The sequence below is a fragment of the Balaenoptera ricei genome, chromosome 9, assembly GCF_028023285.1.
Source record: "Balaenoptera ricei isolate mBalRic1 chromosome 9, mBalRic1.hap2, whole genome shotgun sequence".
NCBI lineage: Eukaryota > Metazoa > Chordata > Mammalia > Artiodactyla > Balaenopteridae > Balaenoptera > Balaenoptera ricei.
In genome coordinates, this window is record NC_082647.1 from 90,766,489 (window position 1) to 90,793,689 (window position 27,201).

The following is a 27,201-nucleotide window of genomic DNA, read 5'->3' on the forward strand; positions in this document are numbered from 1 at the left end:
CTACCTGTTAAATTATATGCTACAGCAAAATTGTAGAAATAATTTTTGTAATATATACCGTAAGCTTGGAAAATAATTATTGATCTTCTAAATACATTTCTGATCATTTTAATAATGAAATAATTTAAATGTTAAAATGTATAAAAATAAAATAATGTAAATATGGAATTTTATGTACAAAGATATTTATATCAGTCTTATTTAAAACAATTAAATATGGGAAAGAATAAACTACCTTAAAATAAAACACAAGCAAATAGATTGTGAAATTATAGGACTATTTACTCTTCAATTAATATTTTACATTCATTACAAGTTATATGTAGGTGAGAAACTCCTAATAAAAGAAAATACTTACATTAAGTGAAAAACCAAGATACAACATTGCACAGAAATCTTTATCTTATCTATTTATGATAAAATAGATAATTTTTTAAAGTGGGAAAACACATACCGATATTGAAAATATTTTCTGTCAGTAGTAGGATTTAAAGTAACATTGCACTTTTATTTTGAATATTGCTGACCTTTTCACATTTTCTACAATGAGCAAATATTACTTCTATTATTAAAAAAGCATCATTCTCCTCCTTCTGCCTCATCCCTCTTTTCTTGTCTCAGTAGAGTCTCCATTAAGAATAGTCGGGGGAGGAGAGAAGATGGCGGAAGAGTAAGACGCCGAGATCACCTTCCTTCCCACAGAAACAGTAGAAATACATCTACACGTGGAACTGCTCCTACAGAACACCCACTGAACGCTGGCAGAAAACGTCAGACCTCCCAAAAGGCAAGAAACTCCCCCCGTACTTGGGTAGGGCAAAAGAAAAAAGAAATAACAGAGACAAAAGAATAGGGACGGCACCTGCACCAGTGGGAGGGAGCTGTGAAGGAGGAAAGATTTCCACGCACTAGGAAGCCCCTTCGCGGGCAGAGACTGTGGGTGGCAGAGGGGAGAACCTTCGGAGCCACAGAAGAGAGCGCAGCCACAGGGGTGTGGAGGGCAAAGCGGAGAGATTCCCGCACTTCCTGCACGGAGGCTCGGCGCTGACCAGCACTCACCAGCCCGAGAGGCTTGTCTGCTCAGCCGCCGGGGCGGGCGGGGCTGGGAGCTGAGGCTCCGGCTTCAGTTGGATCGCAGGGAGAGGACTGGGGTTGGCGGCGTGAACACAGCCTGAAGGGGTTAGTGCAACACAGCTAGCCGGGAGGGAGTCCGGGAAAAAGTCTGCAGCTGCCAAAGAGGCAAGAGACTTTTTCTTCCCTGTTTCCGGGTGCGCGAGGAGAGGGGATTCAGAGCGCCGCCTAAACGAACTTCAGAGACGGGCGCGAGCCGCAGCTAACAGCGCGGATCCCATAGCAACAGGGGCGCAGAGGAAAAAACGGAGAGACTCCCGCACAGAGGCTCGGCGCCGAGCAGCGCTCACCAGCCCGAGAGGCTTGTCTGCTCCCCCGCCGGGGCGGGCGGGGCTGGGAGCGGAGGCTCGGGCTTCGGTCGGATCGCAGGGAGAGGACTGGGGTTGGCGGCGTGAACACAGCCTGAAGGGGTTGGCGCACCACAGCTGGCTGGGAGGGAGACCGGGAAAAAGTGTGCAGCTGCCAAAGAGGCAAGAGACTTTTTCTTCCCTGTTTCCTGGTGCGCGAGGAGAGGGGATTCAGAGCGCCGCCTAAACGAACTCCAGAGACTGGCGCGAGCCGCGGCTATCAGCGCGGACCCCAGAGACGGGTGTGAGACGCTGGGGCTGCTGCTGCCGCCTCCAAAAAACCTGTGTGCGAGCACAGGTCACTCTCCACACCGCCCCTCCCGGGAGCCCGTGCAGCCCGCCACTGCCAGCGTCCCGTGATCCAGGGACAACTTCCCCGGGAGAACCCACTGCGCACCTCAGGCTGGTGCAACGTCACGCTGGCCTCTGACGCCGCAGGCTCGCCCCGCCTCCTCTGTACCCCTCCCTCCCCGCGGCCTGAGTGAGCCAGAGCCCTCGAAGCAGCTGCTCCTTTAACCCCGTCCTGTCTGGGCGGGGAACAGACGCCCTCAGGCGACCTACACGCAGAGGCGGGTCCAAATCCAAAGCTGATCCCCAGGAGCTGTGCGAACAGGGAAGAGAAGGGGAAATCTCTCCCAGCAGCCTCAGAAGCAGCGGATTAAAACTCCACAAACAACTTGATGTGCCTGCATCTGTTGAATACCTGAATAGACAACGAATCATCCCAAATTCAGGAGGTGGACTTTGGGAACAGGATATATTAATTTTTCCCCTTTTCCTTTTTTTTTGTGAGTGTATATGTATATGCTTCTGGGGGAGATTTTGTCTGTATAGCTTTGCTTTATAATAGCTTTATTTTACTTCACTATATTATAGCCTCTTTCTTTCTTTCTTTCTTTCTTTCTATTTTTTCTCCCTTTTACTCTGAGCCATGTGGACGAAAGGCTCTTGGTGCTTCAGCCAGGCATCAGGGCCGTACCTCGGAGGTGGGAGAGCCAACTTCAGGACACTGGTCCACAAGAGACCTCCCAGCTCCACTTAATACCAAATGGCGAAAATCTCTCAGAGATCTCCATCTCAACATCAAGACCCAGCATCACTCAATGACCAGCAAGCTACAGTGCTGAACACCCTATGCCAAACAACTAGCAAGACAGGAACACAGCCCCATCCATTAGCAGAGAGGCTGCCTAAAATCATAATAAGGCCACAGACACCCCAAAACACACCACCAGACGTGGACCTGCCCACCAGAAAGACAAGATCCAGCCTCATCTACCAGAGCTCAGGCACTAGTTCCCTCCACCAGGAAGCCTACACAACCCACTGAACCAACCTTAGCCACTGGGGACAGATACCAAAAACAACGAGAACTACGAACCTGCAACCTGTGATAAGGAAACCCCAAACACAGTAAGATAAGCAAAATGAGACGACAGAAAAACACACAGCAGATGAAGGAGCAGGGTCAAAACACACTAGACTTAACAAATGAAGAGGAAATAGGTAGTCTACCTGAAAAAGAATTCAGAATAATGATAGTAAGGATGATCCAAAATCTTGGAAATAGAATAGACAAAATGCAAGAAACATTTAACAAGGACGTAGAAGAACTAAAGAGGAACCAAGCAATGATGAAAAACACAATAAATGAAATTAAAAATACTCTAGATGGGATCAATAGCAGAATAACTGAGGCAGAAGAAAGGATAAGTGACCTGGAAGATAAAATGGTGGAAATAACTACTGCAGAGCAGGATAAAGAAAAAAGAATGAAAAGAACTGAGGACAGTCTCAGAGACCTCTGGGACAATATTAAACGCACCAACATTCGAATTATAGGGGTCCCAGAAGAAGAAGAGAAAAAGAAAGGGACTGAGAAAATATTTGAAGAGATTATAGTTGAAAACTTCCCGAATATGGCAAAGGAAATAGTTAATCAAGTCCTGGAAGCACAGAGAGTCCCATACAGGATAAATCCAAGGAGAAACACGCCAAGACACATATTAATCAAACTGTCAAAAATTAAATATAAGGAAAACATATTAAAGGCAGCAAGGGAAAAAAAACAAATAACACACAAGGGAATCCCCATAAGGTTAACAGCTGATCTTTCAGCAGAAACTCTGCAAGCCAGAAGGGAGTGGCAGGATATACTTAAAGTGATGAAGGAGAAAAACCTACAACCAAGATTACTCTACCCAGCAAGGATCTCATTCAGATGTGATGGAGAAATTAAAACCTTTACAGACAAGCAAAAGCTGAGAGAGTTCAGCACCACCAAACCAGCTTTACAACAAATGCTAAAGGAACTTCTCTAGGCAAGAAACACAAGAGAAGGAAAACACCTACAATAACAAACCCAAAACGTTTAAGAAAATGGGAATAGGAACATACATATCAATAATTACCTTGAATGTAAATGGATTAAATGCTCCCACCAAAAGACACAGGCTGGCTGAATGGATACAAAAACAAGACCCATATATATGCTGTCTACAAGAGACCCACTTCAGACCTAGAGACACATACAGACTGAAAGTGAGGGGATGGAAAAAGATATTCCATGCAAATGGAAATCAAAAGAAAGCTGGAGTAGCAATTCTCATATCAGACACAAGAGACTTTAAAATAAAGACTATTACAAGAGACAAAGAAGGACACTATATAATGATCAAGGGATCGATCCAAGAGGAAGGTATAACAATTGTAAATATTTATGCACCCAACATAGGAGCACCTCAATACATAAGGCAAATACTAACAGCCATAAAAGGGGAAATCGACAGCAACACAATCATAGTAGGGGACTTTAACACCCCACTTTCACCAATGGACAGATCATCCAAAATGAAAATCAATAAGGAAACACAAGCTTTAAATGATACATTAAACAGGATGGACTTAATTGATATTTATAGGACATGCCACCCAAAAACAACAGAATACACATTTTTCTCAAGTGCTCATGGAACATTCTCCAGGATAGATCATATCTTGGGTCACAGATCAAGCCTTGGTAAATTTAAGAAAACTGAAATAGTATCAAGTATCTTTTCTGACCACAATGCTATGAGACTAGATATCAATTACAGGAAAAGATCTGTAAAAAATACAAACACATGGAGGCTACACAATACACTACTTAATAACGAAGTGATCACTGAAGAAATCAAAGGGGAAATCAAAAAAAACCTAGAAACAAATGACAATGGAGATACGACGACCTAAAACCTATGGGACGCAGCAAAAGCAGTGCTAAGAGGGAAGTTTATAGCAATACAAGCCTACATCAAGAAACAGGAAACATCTCGAATAAACAACCTAACCTTGCACCTAAAGCAATTAGAGAAAGAAGAACAAAAAAACCCCAAAGCTAGCAGAAGGAAAGAAATTATAAAGATCAGGTCAGAAATAAATGAAAAAGAAATGAAGGAAACAATAGCAAAAATCAATGAAACTAAAAGCTGGTTCTTTGAGAAGATAAACAAAATTGATAAACCATTAGCCAGACTCATCAAGAGAAAAAGGGAGAAGACTCAGATCAATAGAATTAGAAATGAAAAAGGAGAAGTAACCACTGACACTGCAGAAATACAAAAGATCATGAGAGATTACTACAAGCAACTCTATGCCAATAAAATGGACAACCTGGAAGAAATGGACAGATTCTTAGAAATGCACAACCTGCCGAGACTGAACCAGGAAGAAATAGAAAATATGAACAGACCAATCACAAGCACTGAAATTGAAACTGTGATTAAAAACCTTCCAACAAACAAAAGCCCAGGACCAGATGGCTTCACAGGTGAATTCTATCAAACATTTAGAGAAGAGCTAACACCTATCCTTCTCAAACTCTTCCAAAATATTGCAGAGGGAGGAACACTCCCAAACTCATTCTACGAGGCCACCATCACCCTGATACCAAAACCAGACAAAGATGTCACAAAGAAGGAAAACTACAGGCCAATATCACTGATGAACATAGATGCAAAAATCCTCAACAAAATACTCGCAAACAGAATCCAACAGCACATTAAAAGGATCATACACCATGATCAAGTGGGGTTTATCCCTGGAATGCAAGGATTCTTCAATATACGCAAATCAATCAATGTGATACACCATATTAACAAATTGAAGGAGAAAAACCATATGATCATCTCAATAGATGCAGAGAAAGCTTTCGACAAAATTCAACACCCATTTCTGATAAAAGCCCTGCAGAAAGTAGGCATAGAGGGAACTTTCCTCAACATAATAAAGGCCATATATGACAAACCCACAGCCAACATTGTCCTCAATGGTGAAAAACTGAAACCATTTCCACTAAGATCAGGAACAAGACAAGGTTGCCCACTCTCACCACTATTATTCAACATAGTTTTGGAAGTGTTAGCCACAGCAATCAGAGAAGACAAAGAAATAAAAGGAATCCAAATCGGAAAAGAAGAAGTAAAGCTGTCACTATTTGCAGATGACATGATACTATACATAGAGAATCCTAAAGATGCTACCAGAAAACTCCTAGAGCTAATCAATGAATTTGGTAAAGTAGCAGGATACAAAATTAATGCACAGAAATCTCTTGCATTTCTATACACTAATGACGAAAAATCTGAAAGTGAAATTAAGAAAACACTCCCGTTTACCACTGCAACAAAAAGAATAAAATATCTAGGAATAAACCTACCTAAGGAGACAAAAGACCTGTATGCAGAAAATTATAAGACACTGATGAAAGAAATTAAAGATGATACAAATAGATGGAGAGATATACCATGTTCCTGGATTGGAAGAATCAACATTGTGAAAATGACTCTACTACCCAAAGCAATCTACAGATTCAATGCAATCCCTATCAAACTACCACTGGCATTTTTCACAGAACTAGAACAAAAAATTTCACAATTTGTATGGAAACACAAAAGACCCCGAATAGCCAAAGCAATCTTGAGAACGAAAAATGGAGCTGGGGGAATCAGACTCCCTGACTTCAGACTATATTACAAAGCTTCAGTAATCAAGACAGTTTGGTACTGGCACAAAAACAGAAATATAGATCAATGGAACAGGATAGAAAGCCCAGAGATAAACCCACACACATATGGTCACCTTATCTTTGATAAAGGAGGCAAGCATATACAGTGGAGAAAAGACAGCCTCTTCAATAAGTGGTGCTGGGAAAATTGGACAGGTACATGTAAAAGTATGAAATTAGAACACTCCCTGACACCATGCACAAAAATAAACTCAAAATGGATTAAAGACCTAAGTGTAAGACCAGACACTATCAAACTCTTAGAGGAAAACATAGGCAGAACACTCTATGACATACATCACAGCAAGATTCATTTTGACCCAGCTCCCAGAGAAATGGAAATAAGAACACAAATAAACAAATGGGACCTAATGAAACTTAAAAGCTTTTGCACAGCAAAGGAAACCATAAACAAGACCAAAAGACAACCATCAGAATGGGAGAAAATATTTGCAAATGAAGCAACTGACAAAGGATTAATCTCCAAGATTTACAAGCAGCTCATGCAGCTCAATAACAAAAAAACGAACAACCCAATCCAAAAATGGGCAGAAGACCTAAATAGACATTTCTCCAAAGAAGATATACAGATGGCCTACAGACACATGAAAGAATGCTCAACATCATTAATCATTAGAGAAATGCAAATCAAAACTACAATGAGATATCATCTCACACCAGTCAGAATGGCCATCATCAAAAAATCTAGAAACAATAAATGCTGGAGAGGGTGTGGAGGAAAGGGAACACTCTTGCACTGTTGGTGGGAATGTAAATTGATACAGCCACTATGGAGAACAGTATGGAGGTTCCTTAAAAAACTACAAATAGAACTACCATACGACCCAGCAATCCCACTACTGGGCATATACCCTGAGAAAACCATAGGTCAAAAAGAGTCATGTACCAAAATGTTCATTGCAGCTCTATTTACAATAGCCAGGACATGGAAGCAACCTAAATGTCCATCGACAGATGAATGGATAAAGAAGATGTGGCACATATATACAATGGAATATTACTCAGCCATAAAAAGAAATGAAATGGAGGTATTTGTAATGAGGTGGATGGAGTTAGAGTCTGTCATACAGAGTGAAGTAAGTCAGAAAGAGAAAAACAAATACAGTATGCTAACACATATATACGGAATCTAAGGAAAAAAATAAAAAGGCCATGAAGAACCTAGTGGCAAGACGGGAATAAAGACACAGACCTACTAGAGAATGGACTTGAGGATATGGGGAGGGGGTGGGGTGAGATGTGACAGGGTAAGAGAGTGTCATGGACATATATCCACTACCAAATGTAAAATAGCTAGCTAGTGGGAAGCAGCCACATAGCACAGGGATTATCAGCTCGGTGCTTTGTGACCACCTAGAGGGGTGGGATGGGGAGGGTGGGAGGGAGGGAGATGCAAGAGGGAAGAGAAATGGGAACATATTGTATATGTATAACTGATTCACTTTGTTATAAAGCAGAAGCTAACACACCATTGTAAGGCAATTATACTTCAATAAAGATGTTTTAAAAAAAAAAAAAAAGAATAGTCAACACTAGCTCTCTTCTTCCATTTTCCATCTGTCCTTCAACCATTTCCATCGCTCTTGCCTCTGGCACGTCACAGAAATTGCCCTTATAAATGTCAGTTATGATTTCCTAATTGCCATTTTTTAGGAAGTGATCATGAGTCCTTATTTTAATTCCACTTGACTTCGTTGAGTTTTTCCCTCTTAAAACTTTACCCTGGCTTCTAGGATCACTCCCTTTCCCAGTTCACCTCCAAACTCTACCATCCTCCCTGATTCTTTGACTACATCTTCATTGTTGGTGTCTCTACTGTATCAGGTCCTCTTCTCTGCTTACTCTATGCCTTCATCACATGAAAATCGCTGAAGTCCACTGATTTTTCACAATCATCTTCAAGGGGACTGTCCCAGAATATTTCTTCCAAACTCAGACACTTTGTCTGAACTAGGGAAGCAGATAATATCTACCTCTATATTCTATGGATAGGTCTAAATCAGAATAAACAACATTAAACTTATCTGCCCCTCTGGCCTGTAGTCCCCTACAATGAATCACAGTAACAGCAGCCTCTAAAGAAATAAATCTAGGTGTAGTTATACTGACCCCTCACTCTTTTACCAAGTTATGCTACATCTACGTAAGGTATGTTTCCCAACATGTCACTTAACCCTACTGTCACTGCCTCATTTCAAAACCTCAGCATTTCTGACCTGGATTAATAAAGGCATCTTGCTGTGTTGTTTCTACTTCCCCCTCTCTTCCTTCCACTGCATTATCCACACTGCCACCAACTGATCTCTGAAAAAATGATTGTATCTCCTTCATAAATTTAACGCTTCACCTATTCTATAAAGATGAAACTCCTAGACGTGGTAAATCAACAGTTAAGAATCCAGCTCTTGCCTATCTCTTCATCCTAACATCCCATAATTTCCCCCTTCCTACCATCTGCTTCAGAAATGCTGGACTTAAACAGTTCTATGGACTAGCATGCTATGGGTGGCAATACAGCTTAGTGGCTAAGATCACAGGCTCTAAAAGCAGACTGTGTTTGTTGAACAGCTGTACTACACACTGACATTGTAAGTCAGGGATACTGTCTTAATGTATCTATGCCTATGTTTCTTACCTGTAAAATGTAGGTGATAATTTTACCTACTTTAAATTAGGGCTTATTGTAAGAAATAAGACATAGAAAGCACTTAAAACAATGTTTGGCACATACTGAAAGCTTGATAATTGTAAGCATCTATTTGGTCACACTGATCCTTCTGCCTAAAATGTTCTTTTTCCTTTTGACTATCTGGAAATAACCATTTATCCTTGAAAAATCAACTGATCATCACTGCTGCCAGGCAGTCTCCTTGATCCCTTACAACCACTCCCAATAGAGTTGATCACTAGTTTTCTAGTTCATCATACCACCTGCCAGTATTTTTGCTATACATTATCACACTGTACAAAAATAGGATTTCATGCCCTACCTTCCTATAATCTACTACTCTCCAATAGAACTTTCTGCAGTGACAGGAATGTTACACCTGTGCTCCCCATATGTGGCTAGTGTGATTGAGGAACTAAACTTTTAATTTTACTTAATTTTATTTAACATGTCTGGCGGCTACTGTATGAGACAATGGAGCACTAGTCTGTTTTTAGGGAGGAGGGACTTTTATAATTCATTCATTCTCTTCAGTGCATGAAATATGTTACTGAAAATGCCCAGTGAATGCTTATTAATTTGAACAGATCTAGGAATGAACTTCCAGGTAGAGAGCTCTGCCTCACAGCAATTGCAGTCCTTAGAAAAGCAATATTGCTTAAGTCCCACTACAACTGGATTTTGTTAACTGTGCTTTTGTCAGTTTGCTTGGTGATAGATATTTCCTCATCCTCTGAAAAAAGGATATTGATCAGAATCTGGGTCCAGGAAGAAAACCTAAATGCCCCCAAGTTTATTTATAATTGCCATTTAAATTTAATAATTACAGTAATATTCTAATTTCAATTTTTGCCAGACAACTGGGATTTCTTTAATGAACTTATTCCTGATCTATCCATAAAGACATTTTACTGTTTCTTTTTTTCTACAGCCTTTAATTGACTGTTTTATTCACTTATTTAAGTTATTTAATTGTTTGCTACAGCAGGACAAACATGGCCATTTTTGAAGTAGAAATACAGCCATTACTGGCAATCAAATATTAAAAACAATAAATAATAGGTATAGGTACTGCCTTTACTCCTTTCACTAAGAGTCCTTGTATTTGAAGGTTTTAATATCTTGGGAGGCATTTGTGTTGTTTTTTCCCCCTATGCTAAAGCCTCTATGTGTATGGAGGCAACACAAATCCTTAGTAATATGTCATTCAAATGATGCCTAATGAACACACAAGCACTTTTAAAAGCAATAAGAAAAAAAAAACAGAAAGGAACCAGAACATATTATGCAAAAAAGTGATTAGCATACACAAAGACCTTAACTTTCAATAGGTGTGTATTCCAAAACTAGTAGTAAAACTTTGAGTTCTGATTGAATGAGTGGAAGGGAAAGAAGAGTTCAGCTAAATTAAATGTCTAGGCATTTCAACTTTGAGAACTCAGTGGCACGTACACACATGGAACAGTGACAATGGATTTAACAGAGGGTAATTACCGCCATTAAAGAGGGTGCCTTTGTTACCGTTATAAATAGAAAATAGGCACTCCTATTTTCCAGTGTGTCTTAAGTGATAGGACAAGATGTGAATGTTATGCTAAATTACTTCATTTCCTCTGGACATCATGTTATAAACACTACAAAAAGTTTCAGAACTCTGTGTATATCTTTGTCCTCGGAATCTTGAAATCTTTCTCTTGAAAAGAAATAACCTTGCTAAGTAAAAAGCTAATTACTGATCCTTAAGAGACAACCTAGTATAATCCCCTTATTTAAAGATGTAAAAAAAAGAAGGGCCAGAGAGGATTAGCAAGTTGACCTGCATTAAATAGCCAGAGTTTAGGGCAAAACCCACTTTTCCTGGCTTCCATTATAGTGCTTTTCCCTATACAAGGATTTTTGTAAAAATATTTTTAACAATTAGGATTATTTCTTTTATTTTCTTTCTTCTAAGCAATAATAGTTCCTCAAACAGGCTTTCCTTCTGCAATCCTTTGAGGATGATTTAGCAATGTTTGAATTTGCATGTGTAATATTCCATTTATTTGCATCACAACCTTGCCCACTGCTACTTAAATATATTTTTTGTTTCATGCAGCCCAATGTTTGCAAATCAGTGATGCCAGTCATCACTAAATACCTGAAATGTGTTGGTTAAGAGTCTTAATGATCTGGCATGCAGGTGGAGTGAAAATAGACTCTGTACATTGCTGCCATTATGCTAACTACAAAATAGAAATAAATGTCATTTATTCAAACCCTACATTAAATGGTGTAAACAGAGTAACTTAAGCAGCACTAAGCAATTGACATAACTTCTTAGGAGTACTTATGTCCTCAAGTATCAAGCATCACGGTTGTCAGGTACTACATAGCTCATATTTTGATTTTGATTAATGTAGATTATAGCAGTTTCAATCACATTCTTCAGTATTTGATTTTAAGATTAATACACTCTCTACCTGGCTTAAACTGTTTATTCAACAGATAATTGCTAAGCACTTTGCTTATGTGTGGCTTTCAGAGGTCTGGTGTCCTATGGCTTTCAATTTAGCTTTCAATTTACTTACACAGTTTATATATTTCAATTTATTTTATACAGTTTGTACATCATCACACAGATTGCCATTCAAAGAGAGAAAGTATCCTAACCGAAAATATACATGAACTTTATTAGTCACTGGTCCTGTAAGTCTGGACAAGTTACTTAAGGTTCAGATTTTTCATCCACAAAGTGTTAGTGCTTTCATCATTAAATTACAATGACTCTTACAGGAGGAAGCAAAACCATAAGAAACCCACATAAACACAAAGTATTGAAGAATGTAAGCTCCCAGTAAATATTAGGAATTTTTACTTTCCAATAATCACATTGAATGTAGGCTCATTAACACTTATGTATTGAAGTCTATACATCCAATACCATTCAAAAATGTTTTTTTTCATTAAACTATTATTTATATGGCAGACATCTGACTGGACACTAGGAATATACTGAGTAATCAGCAGTAAATGAGATGGAAATAGTATTTGCCCTCTAGAGAAGAAAAGTTGGTGTTGAACAAGTAATTACAAAGCATGAGCTATTTCAAAAGAGCAGCATAGCTGGATATGGAGCTAAATCCTCCTCATGTGTAGAGAGAATTACTGAGAAAGGGAAGACTAACACTAATGAGGATGGGGTGGAACTAATAAATTTCCCTTCAGAAATGCTGAGTTTGTAATTCTGTGAGCTATCCACATGTATGAACAGTTGAAAATGTGCATTTGAAGTTCAAAGGGGATATTTGGTTAGAGACTTAAGTCTCAGTGTTACTGCCATACCCTTACACTAAGGCATATAATTTACACTAAGGAAGGGGATGGGATGGAAGAGATCAAGGGCTTAGATTGAGAAGAGAAGGGCACTAAGGAGAATGGAGACTTAGGTAACAATGTTGAAAAACTACAACATTTTCCGGTCATTTGAGAGGAATAGGAAACTTTGGAGAAAATGATGGAACAGTAACAAGAAAACCAGGAGAATATGGAATCACGGAATTTGAGTGAAGTGCTCCAAAGGAAGGTGATCTAAATTGAAAGGTCTTAAGAGGTCAAGAAGGTAGTATATTTAAAAGAATCTAATGGATTTAATAATGTAGAGATTATGGGAGAGGTTTCAGAAAAGTTGTGAATGCAGAATCCAATGAAGTGTGTTCAGAAATGAGTAGATATGAGAACAGAGTTTAAAGAACTATCGCTGAGGAGTATGAGAGAGAGAGAATCTGTAGTTGAAGGGGAATACAGCTAAAGGGGGGTCATTCTTGTTTCTTTTGGTTTAATGTTTGATAAACTAATTTCATGAGTATATAACTTTTAAAGAGGGTAAAGTTGAAGAAACAAAAGGGGGAAATAATAAAGGCATTTACTTACTCTCTCTGAATATTACTATATTCTATTTTAGAGCATCTAAAGCAATCACTAGACCAACATAAAAGGATGCTGAAAATTAACAACCCTTTAATTACACATTTTGGGTGTTGTGACCATCTTTGACATAGCACCCTATGAAGTGAATCCTATAATTTCAACTAAAGAACACTGATTTCTCAAGATGTTCTATAATAAAAGTTCTGTAATCAAATAAGTTTGGGATACATATGTACTATAACAACTTATTGGAAATTTACCAACAGTGTTTGTAAGCAAAGGCTCTGAAAATCCTATAGTTAAAACTTGGTATTCTGAACCTGGCAGTTATGCAAATTATTAGGCTATAATATCCTTTCCTTCCATTGATATATCAATATTTTTTTCTACAACCTTTTGAAGTATGATTCTAGGGTTCAGAATGAGTTCCACAAGTTTCTAGGATCATGTGAGGTCCCTAATATTGATGAAGAAAGTCTGAGTAACTTGCTGAGGAAACATATATTTCACTTTCTATGCAACATAATTCTAGAACTATCCAACATTAAGAGAATGAGCTATTCTAGAACCACCATAATTCCCAAGCTTTTCCAAATACATGATAGGGAAATAAAATTTCTTTAGGATGCCACTCATACCCACTGTGAATTATTTGAAACTTATGGAAAATTATTATACATCCCTTAAAACTTCTCTAGAACATGAGGTCTGAGCTAATTAGTATATTCATTTTACTGATTCATCCATTCAACAATATTTCAGGGACATGTACTAGTGTTAGGGTCTGTTCTTGGTTTTAAGGATATAGAAATGAACAAAACAATAAAATCTCTGCCTTCATATGCTTATAGTCTAATATAAAAGATATAAAGAACTGTGTACTATATAGGTAGCAATAAGTGCTATGGAGAAAAATCAAGGAGGTTAAGGGGCTAGAAGGTGATGAAAGAATGAAAGAAAGGGTGGTAGGGAAGGCATTCTTGAGGAGGTGGTATTTGGGAAGAGATGAAGATTTGGGAAGATTTCAGTGAAGTAGGAAGTGAGCCACAGGAAACACATGAAGAGATCAGCCATTCTCAAAAGCTCTGAAATGGGGGCTTGGTGAGTTCAAGGAATAGTAAGGAGTCCAGTGTGTCTTGAGGAAAGAGGGACAAAAGTGCAGGGGTAGGGGGGAGGCAGGAAATAAAATTAGAAAGGAAGACATGGCTAAAAATGTAGAGCCTTGTGAGCCACAGTAAGGAATTTGGAATTTTATTCTGAGTTTGATGGGAAATTACTGTTTGTTTGTTTTTTTTTTTTTTAAATCTGGAAGTAAGATAATAGGTAGGAGTTTGATGTTCAATCAGTTTGGCTGTTATATAGAAGACTGTTCATAATAGCTGTTAATTTTGGTGTGATGTATTTCAAAAATTCAAGTTTCATTGGTGGACCCAATCCCTTAAACAATATCAATTTGGACTCTTTAATTATCATCAACCCTTTGATAACTGTAGAAGAACTTCAAGAATTGAATTGCAGTATGTCTAATACGATATTATTTATGGTTAAAAAAATATGTTGCCAGGGATTCTCAACTCAGGCTGCACATTTGAGACACCTGGGAGATTTTTAAAACTACCTTTGCAGACCGTGACACCTGGAGATTCAGACTCATTTTGTTTGGGTTGGGGTCCTAGTATCGATATTTTTTAAAAAGTACCCCACATGTTCACAATGTGCAGCCTGGTTTGAAAATCACCACCATCGACTTTACCTCTGCATGCAGTACACTAAAATATAAAAGGTCTTGAAAGACAAAACCAAACTGATAGGATGGCTTGCCCTTGAGGAAGCTAATAATAAATGATGATCAAAGAGGACTTTATGACATTTAAATGCTCAAGGTGAGACTATATTCTTGATACCTCTACAAATAAAGTATATGTAAATTTAAAATGGTAACTATTTAAAAGAATGAAAGAGTATATAATAGCTTGTTTTGTAAAGCTTACAAGGCATGTGATTTTTTTCCCTTTAGGGACAATACTGTTTGAGCAGCTGTTGCACTGCATCATTTGTCCTAAATGGCACTTTAGTGTGGAAGGAGGCAAATAGGATGATGCCGGCAAAGTGATCGGATCATATTTCACTAATTTGCACTTTTCTATCACATCAAACGAATCGGGAAGAAGGATTTTAAAGTTCACCTTTTGTTGATGCAATAAAATAGGATCAAAGCCCTTGATTTGGGCCAGTTAAAGTTTGTGGCCTAGTGGTCATCTGATCAGTTTGGTTTGGCAATAAAATCCGATTGTGAAGAAAGATGAAATAAGGTTTTTAGTCTCAACAGAGCCTTTCTTTAACAATGAGAGATATACCCTTAGTTCTTCATGCAAAGAGCAGATTTTTAGTAAAATGGTGACAGAAGCCTGTCATAGATTTCAAATAATAATAAATTGAATTATATCAGAAAGTCATCAGGTTCTTATTGGACATACTTCACTAGTATCCACCTGATTTTGCAGAAAATACGTTTGGGTTTGACTCTTCAATGCTTATTGTCTTCACTGATTTGGCAAACTTACCTCCAAGTTTTAGATTCGTCATTTGTAAGGTGGAGAAAATATTGTGTCTGTGTGACTACTGTTGTCAGGATTATGTAAAATATTACAAGTGCTAAATGTCATGTGAGTTGTTATAATAATATGCTCAAAAGAGTTAGAGCAAGAAAGAGCATGAGATTTGGAGTCTGACAACCAAAATTTGAGCCCAGATTTCTTCATTTGCTTGGCCTAGCATCATGGTCAATAACTGAATTATTCTGAAATCCACATTCTTAATCAAAAATTTTTTTGTCATAAACCATTTTTTGATTATTAGTTTAAGTAAACTGTGGACTACATTATTTACTCAAACTTTTATTTCCTTCTGCCCTTGTCACTTCCAAATATCCCATCAGGAGTAACACAATGCTTGCTTTTACTTTTCTCCTTTTCCTCTTTTTACTTTACTTCCTTCCCATCTCTTTTCCTAATGAAGTCTCAACTCTGCCCTATCGATTTGCCCCAAAGGCACACAAGTGACAACACCTATAAGGATGTTCAAAAACTGGGTGGATCAAAATGTTTACCATTGCTGGGCTTCCCTGGTGGCACAGTGGTTGAGAATCCGCCTGCAAATGCAGGTGCAGGGGACACAGCTTTGAACCCTGGTCCGGGAAGATCCCACATGTCACAGAGCAACTAAGCCCGTGCACCACAACTTCTGAGCCCGTGTGCTGCAACTACTGAAGCCCGCTCACCTAGAGCCTGATCTCCGCAACAGAAGAAGCCACCGCGATGAGAAGCCCGCGCACCTCAACGAAGAGTAGCCCCCGCTCTCCGCAACTAGAGAAAGCCCGCTCGCAGCAACAAAGACTCAACGCAGCCAAAAATAAAATTAATTAATTAATTTCCAAAAACGTTTATCATTGTTAATTTTTATGATTACAAAGAGGTACGTGATGGCAAATAATACTGTATATCAATACATTTTTTTAAACTATAATTTTAGAGTACTGAGTTTTAATTTCCTTTTTTACTCTAATTCTTACTTGGTATTTTTGTTTCCTGGAAAATATACGGCCATGATCAATAATGTGTCTGACTAGATCAGGTTCATTACACTTTGACACTAGCATTTTGGTCGTCTAGAAGCTCAGTGGACTCACATTAAAATATTGTTATCCCTTTTTACATCACATTTAGAAGTCAGTGATATATACTCAAATATCCTAATTTCTCCATGTAATAGTTCACAGTTTTTGCAATGAAAAACTTTTCTGGACATGAGCCAATAATTATAAGGAACTTGAGTTCTAATGTATTAACCTGAAAATATAGTGACTAGGTGCTCAATGAAATTATTACTGAATGAAATAAGACTCACCAAATTGAAATGCTCTATTGGAAAAAGAAGAATATGTGATCCCAAATAACAACGTATTTTTATCCTTCTCACAAAAACAATGCTATAGGAAGACCAAAGACAACTTTATGTGATAACAAATACCCTGGAAGATGGCAGCATGACGCCTGAATTGGCTGAGGTAATAAAACGACTGTGGAGAGATCCAGGAATTCAGGCCTGCTTTGAAAGGGTATCTGAATATCAGCTCAACGACTCAGCAGCTTAGTAAGTGAATGCATTTTGACAGGAACTGTAGTTGAAACATTTACATTTAAGAATTGTAACTCTGTATGCTCTACATTTGTAATCACAAATGATGAAAGTAAATGGCTTTACATTTTATCATACTAAAAAGCAAGTGAAGAGAAAGAAAAAAAGATCAAGATGATGTAAATAAGATGTAAAAAACATAACCACAGGATCATTTTAAATAACTAATTTTGAACCTATATGTCTGAGAAGATATATATGTTGTAAATATTTTCTCCCAATTAAAAAGATTTAATCCTTACACACTAAGTTCAACATGAACACAGACTGGTAACATGCACACCGAGGTCTTGGGCTATTCACTTCATCTCTATTCAAGTTACTAAAATCATCTTCTAAAATAACCTTATTAATGATACATGCTTTGGCTCCACTGGTTTGATGGGCATGATATAGCATTTTAGAAGAAAGTTATGTATTGATTTGAAAAACATTTGTATATTGTGGGATTCTTTTTGAGTCTCAAGCAAGATTATATAATTTTCACAACTAATATCAACCAGCTAGCAATGTTTAGCCATAAGGAAATTAGGATGTTGTAACAATGTTTATAATTTCATTATCAAAATGATTTTTAATTTCCATTTTAGTAAGTGGTCCTTGACCTGTCCCATGGTTACATGCTTATAAGCATGTGTGCACATGCATGTAAATATAATGTAAATACTTATTCTATATTTCTGTCCATGCATATGAATGTGTAAAAGGGTACAAATAACAGTTCTTCTGAGGCTCCCAACAGAACATGCTAGCAGTACTTTAAAAAACAGTTAAGTAAAAGTTAAACAAATGAAAGATTATTTGAGGACAGAACAGTAAAATTTGCATGATGCTTCAGATTTTTAAGCATAACGAGTAGGAGGATTATGGAGAGAAAACAAACCATATAAATTCTAGGAAAACATAACAACAGGCTTCTGTGATTGCTCATTCGTTTTCATTTTAAATTCCAAAATCCAATGGACATATTGCCCTTGGAGGAAAGTCCTACTCTTATCTCTCTGATGACCTAGAGAATGGATATCAGCCTGTGATTACATCAACAATGTTTTAATACTACTCTATAGTATAAAACATTGCTTTTTGATATGAATCATTGATAAAGGCAGTCACAATCAGAAACTGAATTATGGAATATTCTCATAAAATGTTGCTTAGCAATGTTCTGGGGAGAGAAGAAGAGAAGGATAGTTCAGTACTTGTAATTCATACATTTAGTTTCAGATACACATTACTGGGTAAACATTTTCCCTTAAAATAATGTAACTTGTATTTGCAATTTTATTATCATTACGTTTACCAAATTCTTTGCTCTTTGATAACAAAAAAATTTTACATATTGTATACCCAAAATGGGCAAATAGAATGACATTTTATTATTTTTCCTAGACTTTTAATTTTTAATTTTAGCATTTTTCTTTGTTTTGACACATAAAAAATATTTTTCACTGGGACTATCACATTTCAGATTCATATTAAAAGCATTTGTCTGTTCTTCAAGTTTAACAAATCTACACAATATCTATTTGCACCCATTTTTGTGAACGTCGCCAGTAATGTAATGATTTTTAACCACCCACATCGATTTGCAAAGAGCCATAGAATAACTACAGGAAAAAGAAAGTTTTCATTTAAAATCTTAAAATTTAAATGTTAACTTTCTTTTCCCTTAGGGATTCTTAAAGGGGAGATTAAGTAAAAGCTTGCTAAGAAAAATAGTTGAATGGCCATTGCTTTCTTCCAAAAATTAACAGCCGATTTTTTTCTTTCAAATACTTAATTACATTCACGTTTTAAAATTAAATACACTCTCAGACTGATAACACATCCATTTTATTTCATATGCATTATATAGGGAAGGGGTCTTTCTTTTCCTTCTCCTCTATTCCTCTCTACCTCCCCTCCCTCTTTTCCTTCCTTTCCTTCCTTCTGTCTATTTATTCATCCACCCGTCCATCCATCCATCCATTTTTTTTGTGAAAGTGAGATATTTGTTATTCTCTCAAACCTAGCAACCCTTTAAGTTGAGGCCAGCAAAGAGGTGAGTCCTAATCAGAGAATGTTGTTTGTTGGCAACATAACAACCCTCCCCTAATCAGTACTAGCAAACTGAAAGAAAAGGGTCATGACAGTGGGAAAAATTTTAATTAATACTTCATGGTTTGCTGATTGGGCTGTCCAGTGTGTGACTTAAACTCCACATTTTAAGATTCAACATGGACTTTACTAGGAGAATACTATTTTTATATGATTAGAAAAAGAATCAGGTATTTTTTAAGTGATTTGAGCTATATGTATTCAGGGCCTCTGGTTTAAGTTTTAGACCACAGGCTTGAGCATCCAAATTCTATATTTGTTTATTAAAATGAACGCCTTAAATGCAAATTTGTCACTCTGCTACTGCTTCTGCTTTGCTTGAGATCATTTATGCATGCAAATAAAAGTACATTAAAATGTGTCTTTACCAAAGCATTCATTTAGCTATCATTAAAATGAATTTAATCTCTATCATGGAAGGTATGTTTTTGTTTGGTTTGGTTTGGTTTGGTTTGGTTTTTGCTCCTGCATGAACCAGCTGAGCAGTAATATACTACCACATATGCAGCCTGAGTTAACAGGAAATTCACCAAGGACCTGGCTTCAAAAATCGAAAATAGATAAACTAGAACATTTTTCCAATACTTTCTTCTGATATTTCTATCTTGATTTGTCTTTTTTAATAAAATTAAACTTTATTAGAATAAAACATGGTGATAAATTTTCACATTATACATATATGTGTTTCTGAAGTGTGATTGTCTATTGGTCCTTGGCCAAAATCCCTTTGAGGCACTTGGCAATTCTTAGTTTATTTCAGCTTAAAATCAGAAAGATTCTCCAAGAATAAATTATCTATATTGCTGTTGAATTTATTAAAAAATAAAATAAAATAGCATTGGCTTTCAAGGCATCGTGCTAGGCGCTAACGCATAAAGCTCTTCAGCTTAGTCCCTGAAAACTTCAACTGCCGAGTAATAACTAATATTCAGTTAGATTATACCTCTCAAATTCTGTCTAGATGGATGCATGCCCATTATGATCTTTCTATTTAGGTTATATGTATAAACTTGGTTCAATATAATGGACAATTTTGTCATAAAAACCTTACCAGGCTATTGCTATCTCTATTTAACAATTTTATAGAAATAGCCATATTGCTAAGCTCCTAAAGCCTTAGTATCAAAAGTGTATAATAAGTGATTTTCAACAGTTTTTAAAGCAGTAAAACAGTTTGTTTTAGTCCAAGGACATGATCTGGTTTGAAGGATGAAGCTGAGAACAGTTTGCTTCCTCTAATCTAACAGACTCTTCTAGAGCACACAGCTTAATCAGATTCACTGCTGCCTCTCACCACCTGTGAGAGATCCTGTGCGCAGAAGGAGGACAGTATTTCTCCTGGTAACCATAGGGTTTTTAAATATGGCCTCCGGTGAAGAGTGAAGGACACACTGAGGCACTGATGGAAGCGAAGAGGAGGTTGGAGAGGAAACAGTGTGGAAATTCAGCTTGCTATCCCCAGGAGTGTGATTCGGGAGTGGGTCAGCAATTTCATGAACTAGTTCCAGCATGAACCAGCAAGAAAGTCAAAAGTTTCTTCTGTTACTGAGCTAACTGGATATAGTCATGGTTCTTAATGAAAACTATTCCGACTCTTAAACTAAACAATCCAGGAGAAACAACACAACCACCATCAAATTATGATATTAAAACCAGTCACACTCTCAAAATTTGAAGTGCCTACATACAAACAACAGCCCTTTGAGACTAGTCTAGTGACCATCATTACAAGGTAGCATTTTTGGGGATGATCTAAGTCCTATAAGGAGAGCTTTCTTCTCAAATGTCTATTCAGACGCCAGTGAATCCATCACCTCATCCTTATAAAATACAAGCTAAGGCAGCATTCATCCAGTTGCCTTTAAAAAAAGGTCCCACAGGTCAGCTGTGTGTCACACTCAGTGCTCTGCGACATCCCAGCCACCATGTTCTTGTAATTCTGAGGAGCAGAGTTTGAAAAGCACCAGTCTGGAGTTTAATAATTTTAATGGACTCTAAACTAAAAATTCATTTGTACTCAATACTGATATCTTCTAGTACAAAGTTAAAATTATATATGCTATTTTGTTTGTTTTTCTTATTAGCTACCTGAACAATTTGGACAGAATAGCAGCTCCTGGCTACGTCCCAAATGAGCAAGATGTTCTACATTCTCGAGTGAAAACAACTAGAATCACTGAAACTCAATTCTCCTTTAAAGACTTGCATTTCAGGTATGATCCAATGTCTTTTCGAACTCTCAACAGAAATATGCATCAGATACAATATTTCTTCATAGAGAAGAGCTCTAACCCATGGTCAAGTGAGTGAGTCCTTGGGCATGTTCACTAGGCCTCAGGTACTTTCAGCACCGCTGTCTTTCATTGCCCTCCTGTAGCTCTACATGCCAACCCTCATCCTGAGCCTCATCCTTTCCCTCCAGTAAAAATGCCTCTGTCTTGAGCAGGTGGGAGCTAGATTTTATTTTCCTCATAGTTGAAACTGATATCCTACTTTGAAAAAATAAAAAAGGAAATATATTTAAATAACATTTAACCAACAGGTGCCAGGGATCGTATTTCCTGTGCCTTCCTACTCTCCCATTTGCTTGAAATATTCTTAATTTGTTTTTCTTAATTAAAAAAAATGCAAATAATTGAGAATTATTTGAATGTGATGCTATTTACTGGAATAACAAGGCCTATTTTATAAGCATGGTTTGGGTATAAAAATGAGTCCATTATTTTCATTGCTGTTGCATTATCAAGACACTCCTAGAAATTCTATTGTAAAATTACTCATTTACTATACCGAGAAATAGAAATCCATACCAGAGTGTTAGAAAATGGCCCTTGACACTTAAGTACTTCTCCCTATGATTGCAGATGAGATGGAGTATTCAACATTAAAACCATGTTCTAGATGTATCCCTTGGTAATGAAAAGACGTCAGTAAAAAACATAGTTCAGTCATTCATGTATGCGATAATGGGAATATTTTTAAAAAGTATAAAAAATGAAAAAAAAAGGTGACATGAATTATTTGTATCCATTTATGAGGAAAATTTGTTTCAGTGGGATCAAAGTTTAGTATTTTTTAAGTATTAAAACTACTGACACATAATATCTCATTAGAATAGTTATTATTTGGATGGCCAGGATGTTTTCAAGTTAATATGGAAGAAAGCCCTTCAAAATTTACCCCTCATTTTCAGGCCCACAAATAGTTAATCTTCTGAAAGATGAACCAAAGATCAAACCAGGATAAAGGAACTGCAAAGACTGGGATGGACGTCTCTCTTGGCAAATGTAAGCTGTTTGTCTTCGGGCTTGTCATCACTGTGGTATAGTTCCTCTTTAGCAACTACTTTCTCCAGACTCCTGATCTTTGGTCCAGTTTTCAGAGTTTTCCTTTGAGAACCCAAGTCCAATTCCTCCTCTCGGCCCCTCCTAAGCCTGTCCAAGCATTTGTGGCACACTCACTTTTCTCTCTTACTCTCCTTTCTCCTCTCCAAATTTCTCACTGAAACACAGACTAGAAGCTGAGTGTAGGCCTTGGGGCTAATCCTACCAAGGTCCCAATCCCAGGTTCTCCATTAATTAGCAGCAGTCTTTGAGGAATAAAGCTACTTTTTCTTTACTTGCCTCATGAGGTTGTTGTGAAGATTATTTGAAATGAAGTACCAGCACAGAGTTATAACTTGGTGTTCTCCTACCTTACATAAGCTAATGGAATTTTCTGGATCCTAGACTGTCTGGATCATAAGAAGCCACTTTTAACACTTAATGCTGCACATTGAACACCTAGAAGCTCCCAATCCTGGTCATTCTCTACAACATCAACCAATTTAGTATCTTGTCAGAAATAGTCACTAGCATGAATTGTCTTTTTAATATATCTGTTCTTTGAACATTCCAAGACTTAGAGTCTTCACACTTACGGTTCTCCTTGCCTAAAATGCTCTGACCCTGGATCTCTGCAAGGACTGGCCTCTTCTTATCGTTAAGTTTCCAAATCAAAGGCTGTCTCCTCATGGAGCCTTGACCATCCTATCTACTAACCATCCCTTAATATCCCTGTCACTACTATACCCTGCAGAGTGTGTGTAAGCACATAAGAACAAGCTCTCAGGAGTGGGGGGAGGGAGGGCAGCCTGATTTTTGGCCCTTGATGAGTCCCCGGGTGTAAACACCCTGACAATAGCCAATTTCAACCTACCAACATGATGTCACTAAATGTAGAGTCGGGAAGAAATACGAACAAACAGTTCTTTCTAGCCGCGCCAATGTTGAGCCAGTACCATTACACAATTGATAATATCACACTATTTTTCTCTTTTTAAACATACCAATATATGAAATTGCCTTGTTTCTTTATCAGTTTGTTCTTTTTGCTTCTGTTTCTGCATCACGTGCTCTGAGCTCCAGAAGGCCAGGGGCCATATTTGCTTACAACTCTATTTCCTGTGATTATCACACTGACTAACCCAGAGCAGGCACACAGTCAATCCCGGCTGGAGGAATAAATGTACTATGCCAGGCAACTATGAACACTACCTTCACACCCTTACTGTAACACGATGAATGGGCATTGCTATCCTTATGTAGGATAAACGGTCAAGAAATGGAGGCTAAAACAAAGTAAAAGGTTTCCCCAAGATCATACACAGAAGTGCTAGAAATGTGATTAAAATGCTTATCTTCCTAACTTCAAATATCACACTTCTTACACTGCTTATCACTGATGGGCTATAAGGTAAATTGGGCTGGAAACCATTCTTTTTCTGTACAGTACGTGCTTCCTCCAGTGTTGTTGGTCAATCACAATTCCCTTCAGAGAGAAGAGGGAAGGGGGAATAAAACGACAGCCTATTGGGGAGGTATCTTTCAGTGGTCAGGGCTCTGTGGTACTTCACCAGTCTGTGCTTCTAAAACGAGGGTAGATGCGACAATTGCCAATGAACACACAAAACCTCAGAAAATCATGTTCATTTCCGGAAACATCAAGTTCACTCAGTACCAAGTAATATCATATTCATACATTTTTTAAAATCATTTTTGAATATTATACAGCATTTGCATTAGGATGCTAGACTTTCATCAGTGCATCATCATTTTCCTGTCCTTTTGTAATTCTTTGGTTAATTTTGTAAAGCATTTTAAGTTGTATAAGTGATCTATTCTACTTTCGTATATCACCGGCCCTTATGAAGGAATGAGAAAGGTCTTGCTAATTCTCTATTACAGTATTGATGCTAAAATGTAAGATGCTTGTGAATTGGATTGCAAAGCTCAGTTAAGACTTATTTTGACATAACATTTTCTATACTACGCTACTATTACCTCTTTCACACCTACTAAAACAGGTTTTGAGCTCTTTTGCTTTCTCTCTGGCTTAAGAGGGTTGTTATTAAAGGCACTGTCTATGAGGAAGAGAATGCGGAGAATTTCTCTAAAAACAAATATTTAAACAATAAAATTTTGAAAATACTTAAATTTTACTATAAAACGTAAAAAACACAGCTATGCATACTTTTAAGGAATTATTTTAATCATTTAAATACATTTTTAAGTTTGGTCACAGCAATTGAGATATATTAATCCCTTAATAAATTCTCACAGCTAAATCACATTTTTTCAAGTGCTAAATAGGATTATCCTAAAGCACATAGGCTTTTGCAGTGTAAAATTTCGTAGTATTTCAAAATAGGAATTGTAAAAATAAGGTACCTTCCAACTTCGTTTCAGTAAGTGCCCAGGTACTCACATTAGCATTGATTTGTATTCACATAGCATAAATCACCCTAAGACTATTTAAAACTAAAGACTTAATTTACATATTAAATTCAAGAACTGTAGAATTTTAAACAGGAACATCAAAATGAAAAAGTTCTTTCTGTCAAAGTATTGTATCATCCTCATGTATCACCTAATTTAATGCAAATTTCCTTAGAGCTCTTATCAAACCAGAACTCCAACTGTCAAACTGGTAAAATTAATTCTCTTTACAGAAGTTACTAAGTAAACAGAAAATGCAATGCAAATGTGAGCCCTTTTATTGCTATAAAATAATTCCGCAGGGCAAAGAACTTACATATTTACAAGGATTTATCAGTTGTAGAGAAGTCTTTTCTTCCTAATTGCTTTATGATTAAAAAATAGAAATGAAAGGACATAAAACTATATGGAAGCTAGGGAAAAGAGGTCAGCAACCATTGCAACATAGAGCTTTAGATTTTGTACCTGTGACATAACTATTTGCAACAGTGTTTAGTGGATCTATGATATGAAATAAATTATAATTGTTTTGAATTTAAAGTTGAATCATGTGCACTATGGTCATTTCTGTGGGAGTATGAGACAGCTTAGGAGTGAGTCTGGTTGTCTACCCAGCAGCTATATACCAACTTAGCTTTGTTATTCTCTATTAGATCTCACAGAGCAGTAACTCATGTATAACTACACCGTTGTTTCAGGTATGTTCATGGTTAATGTTACCAAAATTATAAGCTATGTAAGATGATGTCTAACTTATTCTCATGATAGAATTTACTTTAATGACTTTAAAAATTATATTATTCAATAATCAGAGAATTATCTAGTGGGCATTTTAAGTTACACACACACATTTAGTAGGAAATACATGATGGTATGAACAATTATGGGAGTCTAGAGACCCAGGTTCCCTTATGGTTGTAAATCCTTTTGATTCTGTTTTTAATAACAAGCAATTAAGGGATTTAGAATGATCTCTGTGCATATACTTTTTATCTGCAAGCATCTGCCCTAATCTATTTTCAGAACTGGGTACCAGGGAAAGACTTGGTTAAGCCGTTTTGCAGTGGCTGTGTAGTGGTGACACAGATCTGTTGACATAGATAGCCACCTTAGGATTTTATACCTAGAGTTGTTGTGCTGATCAATTTATAATGTATATAAATGTCAAATCACTGTGCTGTACACCTGAAATAATATAATTTTGTATGTCAACTATACTTCAATTAAAAAATTTTGAAGTTATACCATTTCTGATATAGTCCAATATGTTGAATAAATCCCATTCAACAGAATAGTTTAAAATAAATTTCTACTCAGATTAGATCCTATTTTTCTGTGGTCAAATGTATAACTGATGTCAGAAATTGTTATTTTTCCAAGAGAGTCACATGCTTATAGGATGAGCAAAGACATCTCACAAATAAATTAGCTGCAGTAACATTATTAATTTTTAGCTATCCTAGACTATTCAATGAGTTTGCAAACACTATAAAGGGCATATTATTCCATAATAGTCTATTCTGATATGAAATGTAAATAATCTTGTGTGGCCAAATATTTAGCCAACTGTTTAACATAAACTAATAAAACTCAATAACTTTCCCAACTGTTTAAAATGGACTATAAAACTCAACTGTTTAGCCAACTGTTTAATATAAAGCCATAAAACTCTGATGGCTTGCAATATATTAATATCATGGGCAGTTTAACAAATAATTGATGTTCAGTTGTCACTTAAAAGCCTAGCCTGTGAATTTTTAGTTACATCATATATTTCAGGCATTTAAACCCGTTTTCTTTACTATTTAAGAATCCTTACTTAAATGTCAGACTTAAGGAAACAGGTATTACATACATACATACATACATACATATATAAGTAAATAAATAAATAAAACCTTTCCAAAATGAGAATTCCAAGTTCCATTTAAAGTCTCTAAAGCTCTAGTTATCTTAACTATTCAGGGAATTAAGGTTATTCAAGCTATATCACATATCCATTCATCTCATTAATTATCCCAGTAGATTTGACCA

General features: G+C 37.0%; 2 protein-coding genes across 2 annotated transcripts in view; one reads left to right on the forward strand and one right to left on the reverse strand.

Annotated features, from left to right (window-relative positions):
• LOC132372058 (platelet glycoprotein 4) overlaps positions 1-27,201 on the reverse strand; it is a 258,202-nt gene that overhangs the window by 190,603 nt on the left and 40,398 nt on the right. The gene's annotated exons all lie outside the window — the stretch shown is intronic.
• The window catches only part of LOC132371304 (guanine nucleotide-binding protein G(t) subunit alpha-3-like), a 54,118-nt gene that overhangs the window by 20,795 nt on the left and 6,122 nt on the right, over positions 1-27,201 (forward strand). The window contains 2 exon segments of the mRNA XM_059932532.1: positions 17,112-17,269; positions 21,496-21,624. Coding sequence (XP_059788515.1) covers positions 17,112-17,269; positions 21,496-21,624 — 287 coding nt within the window.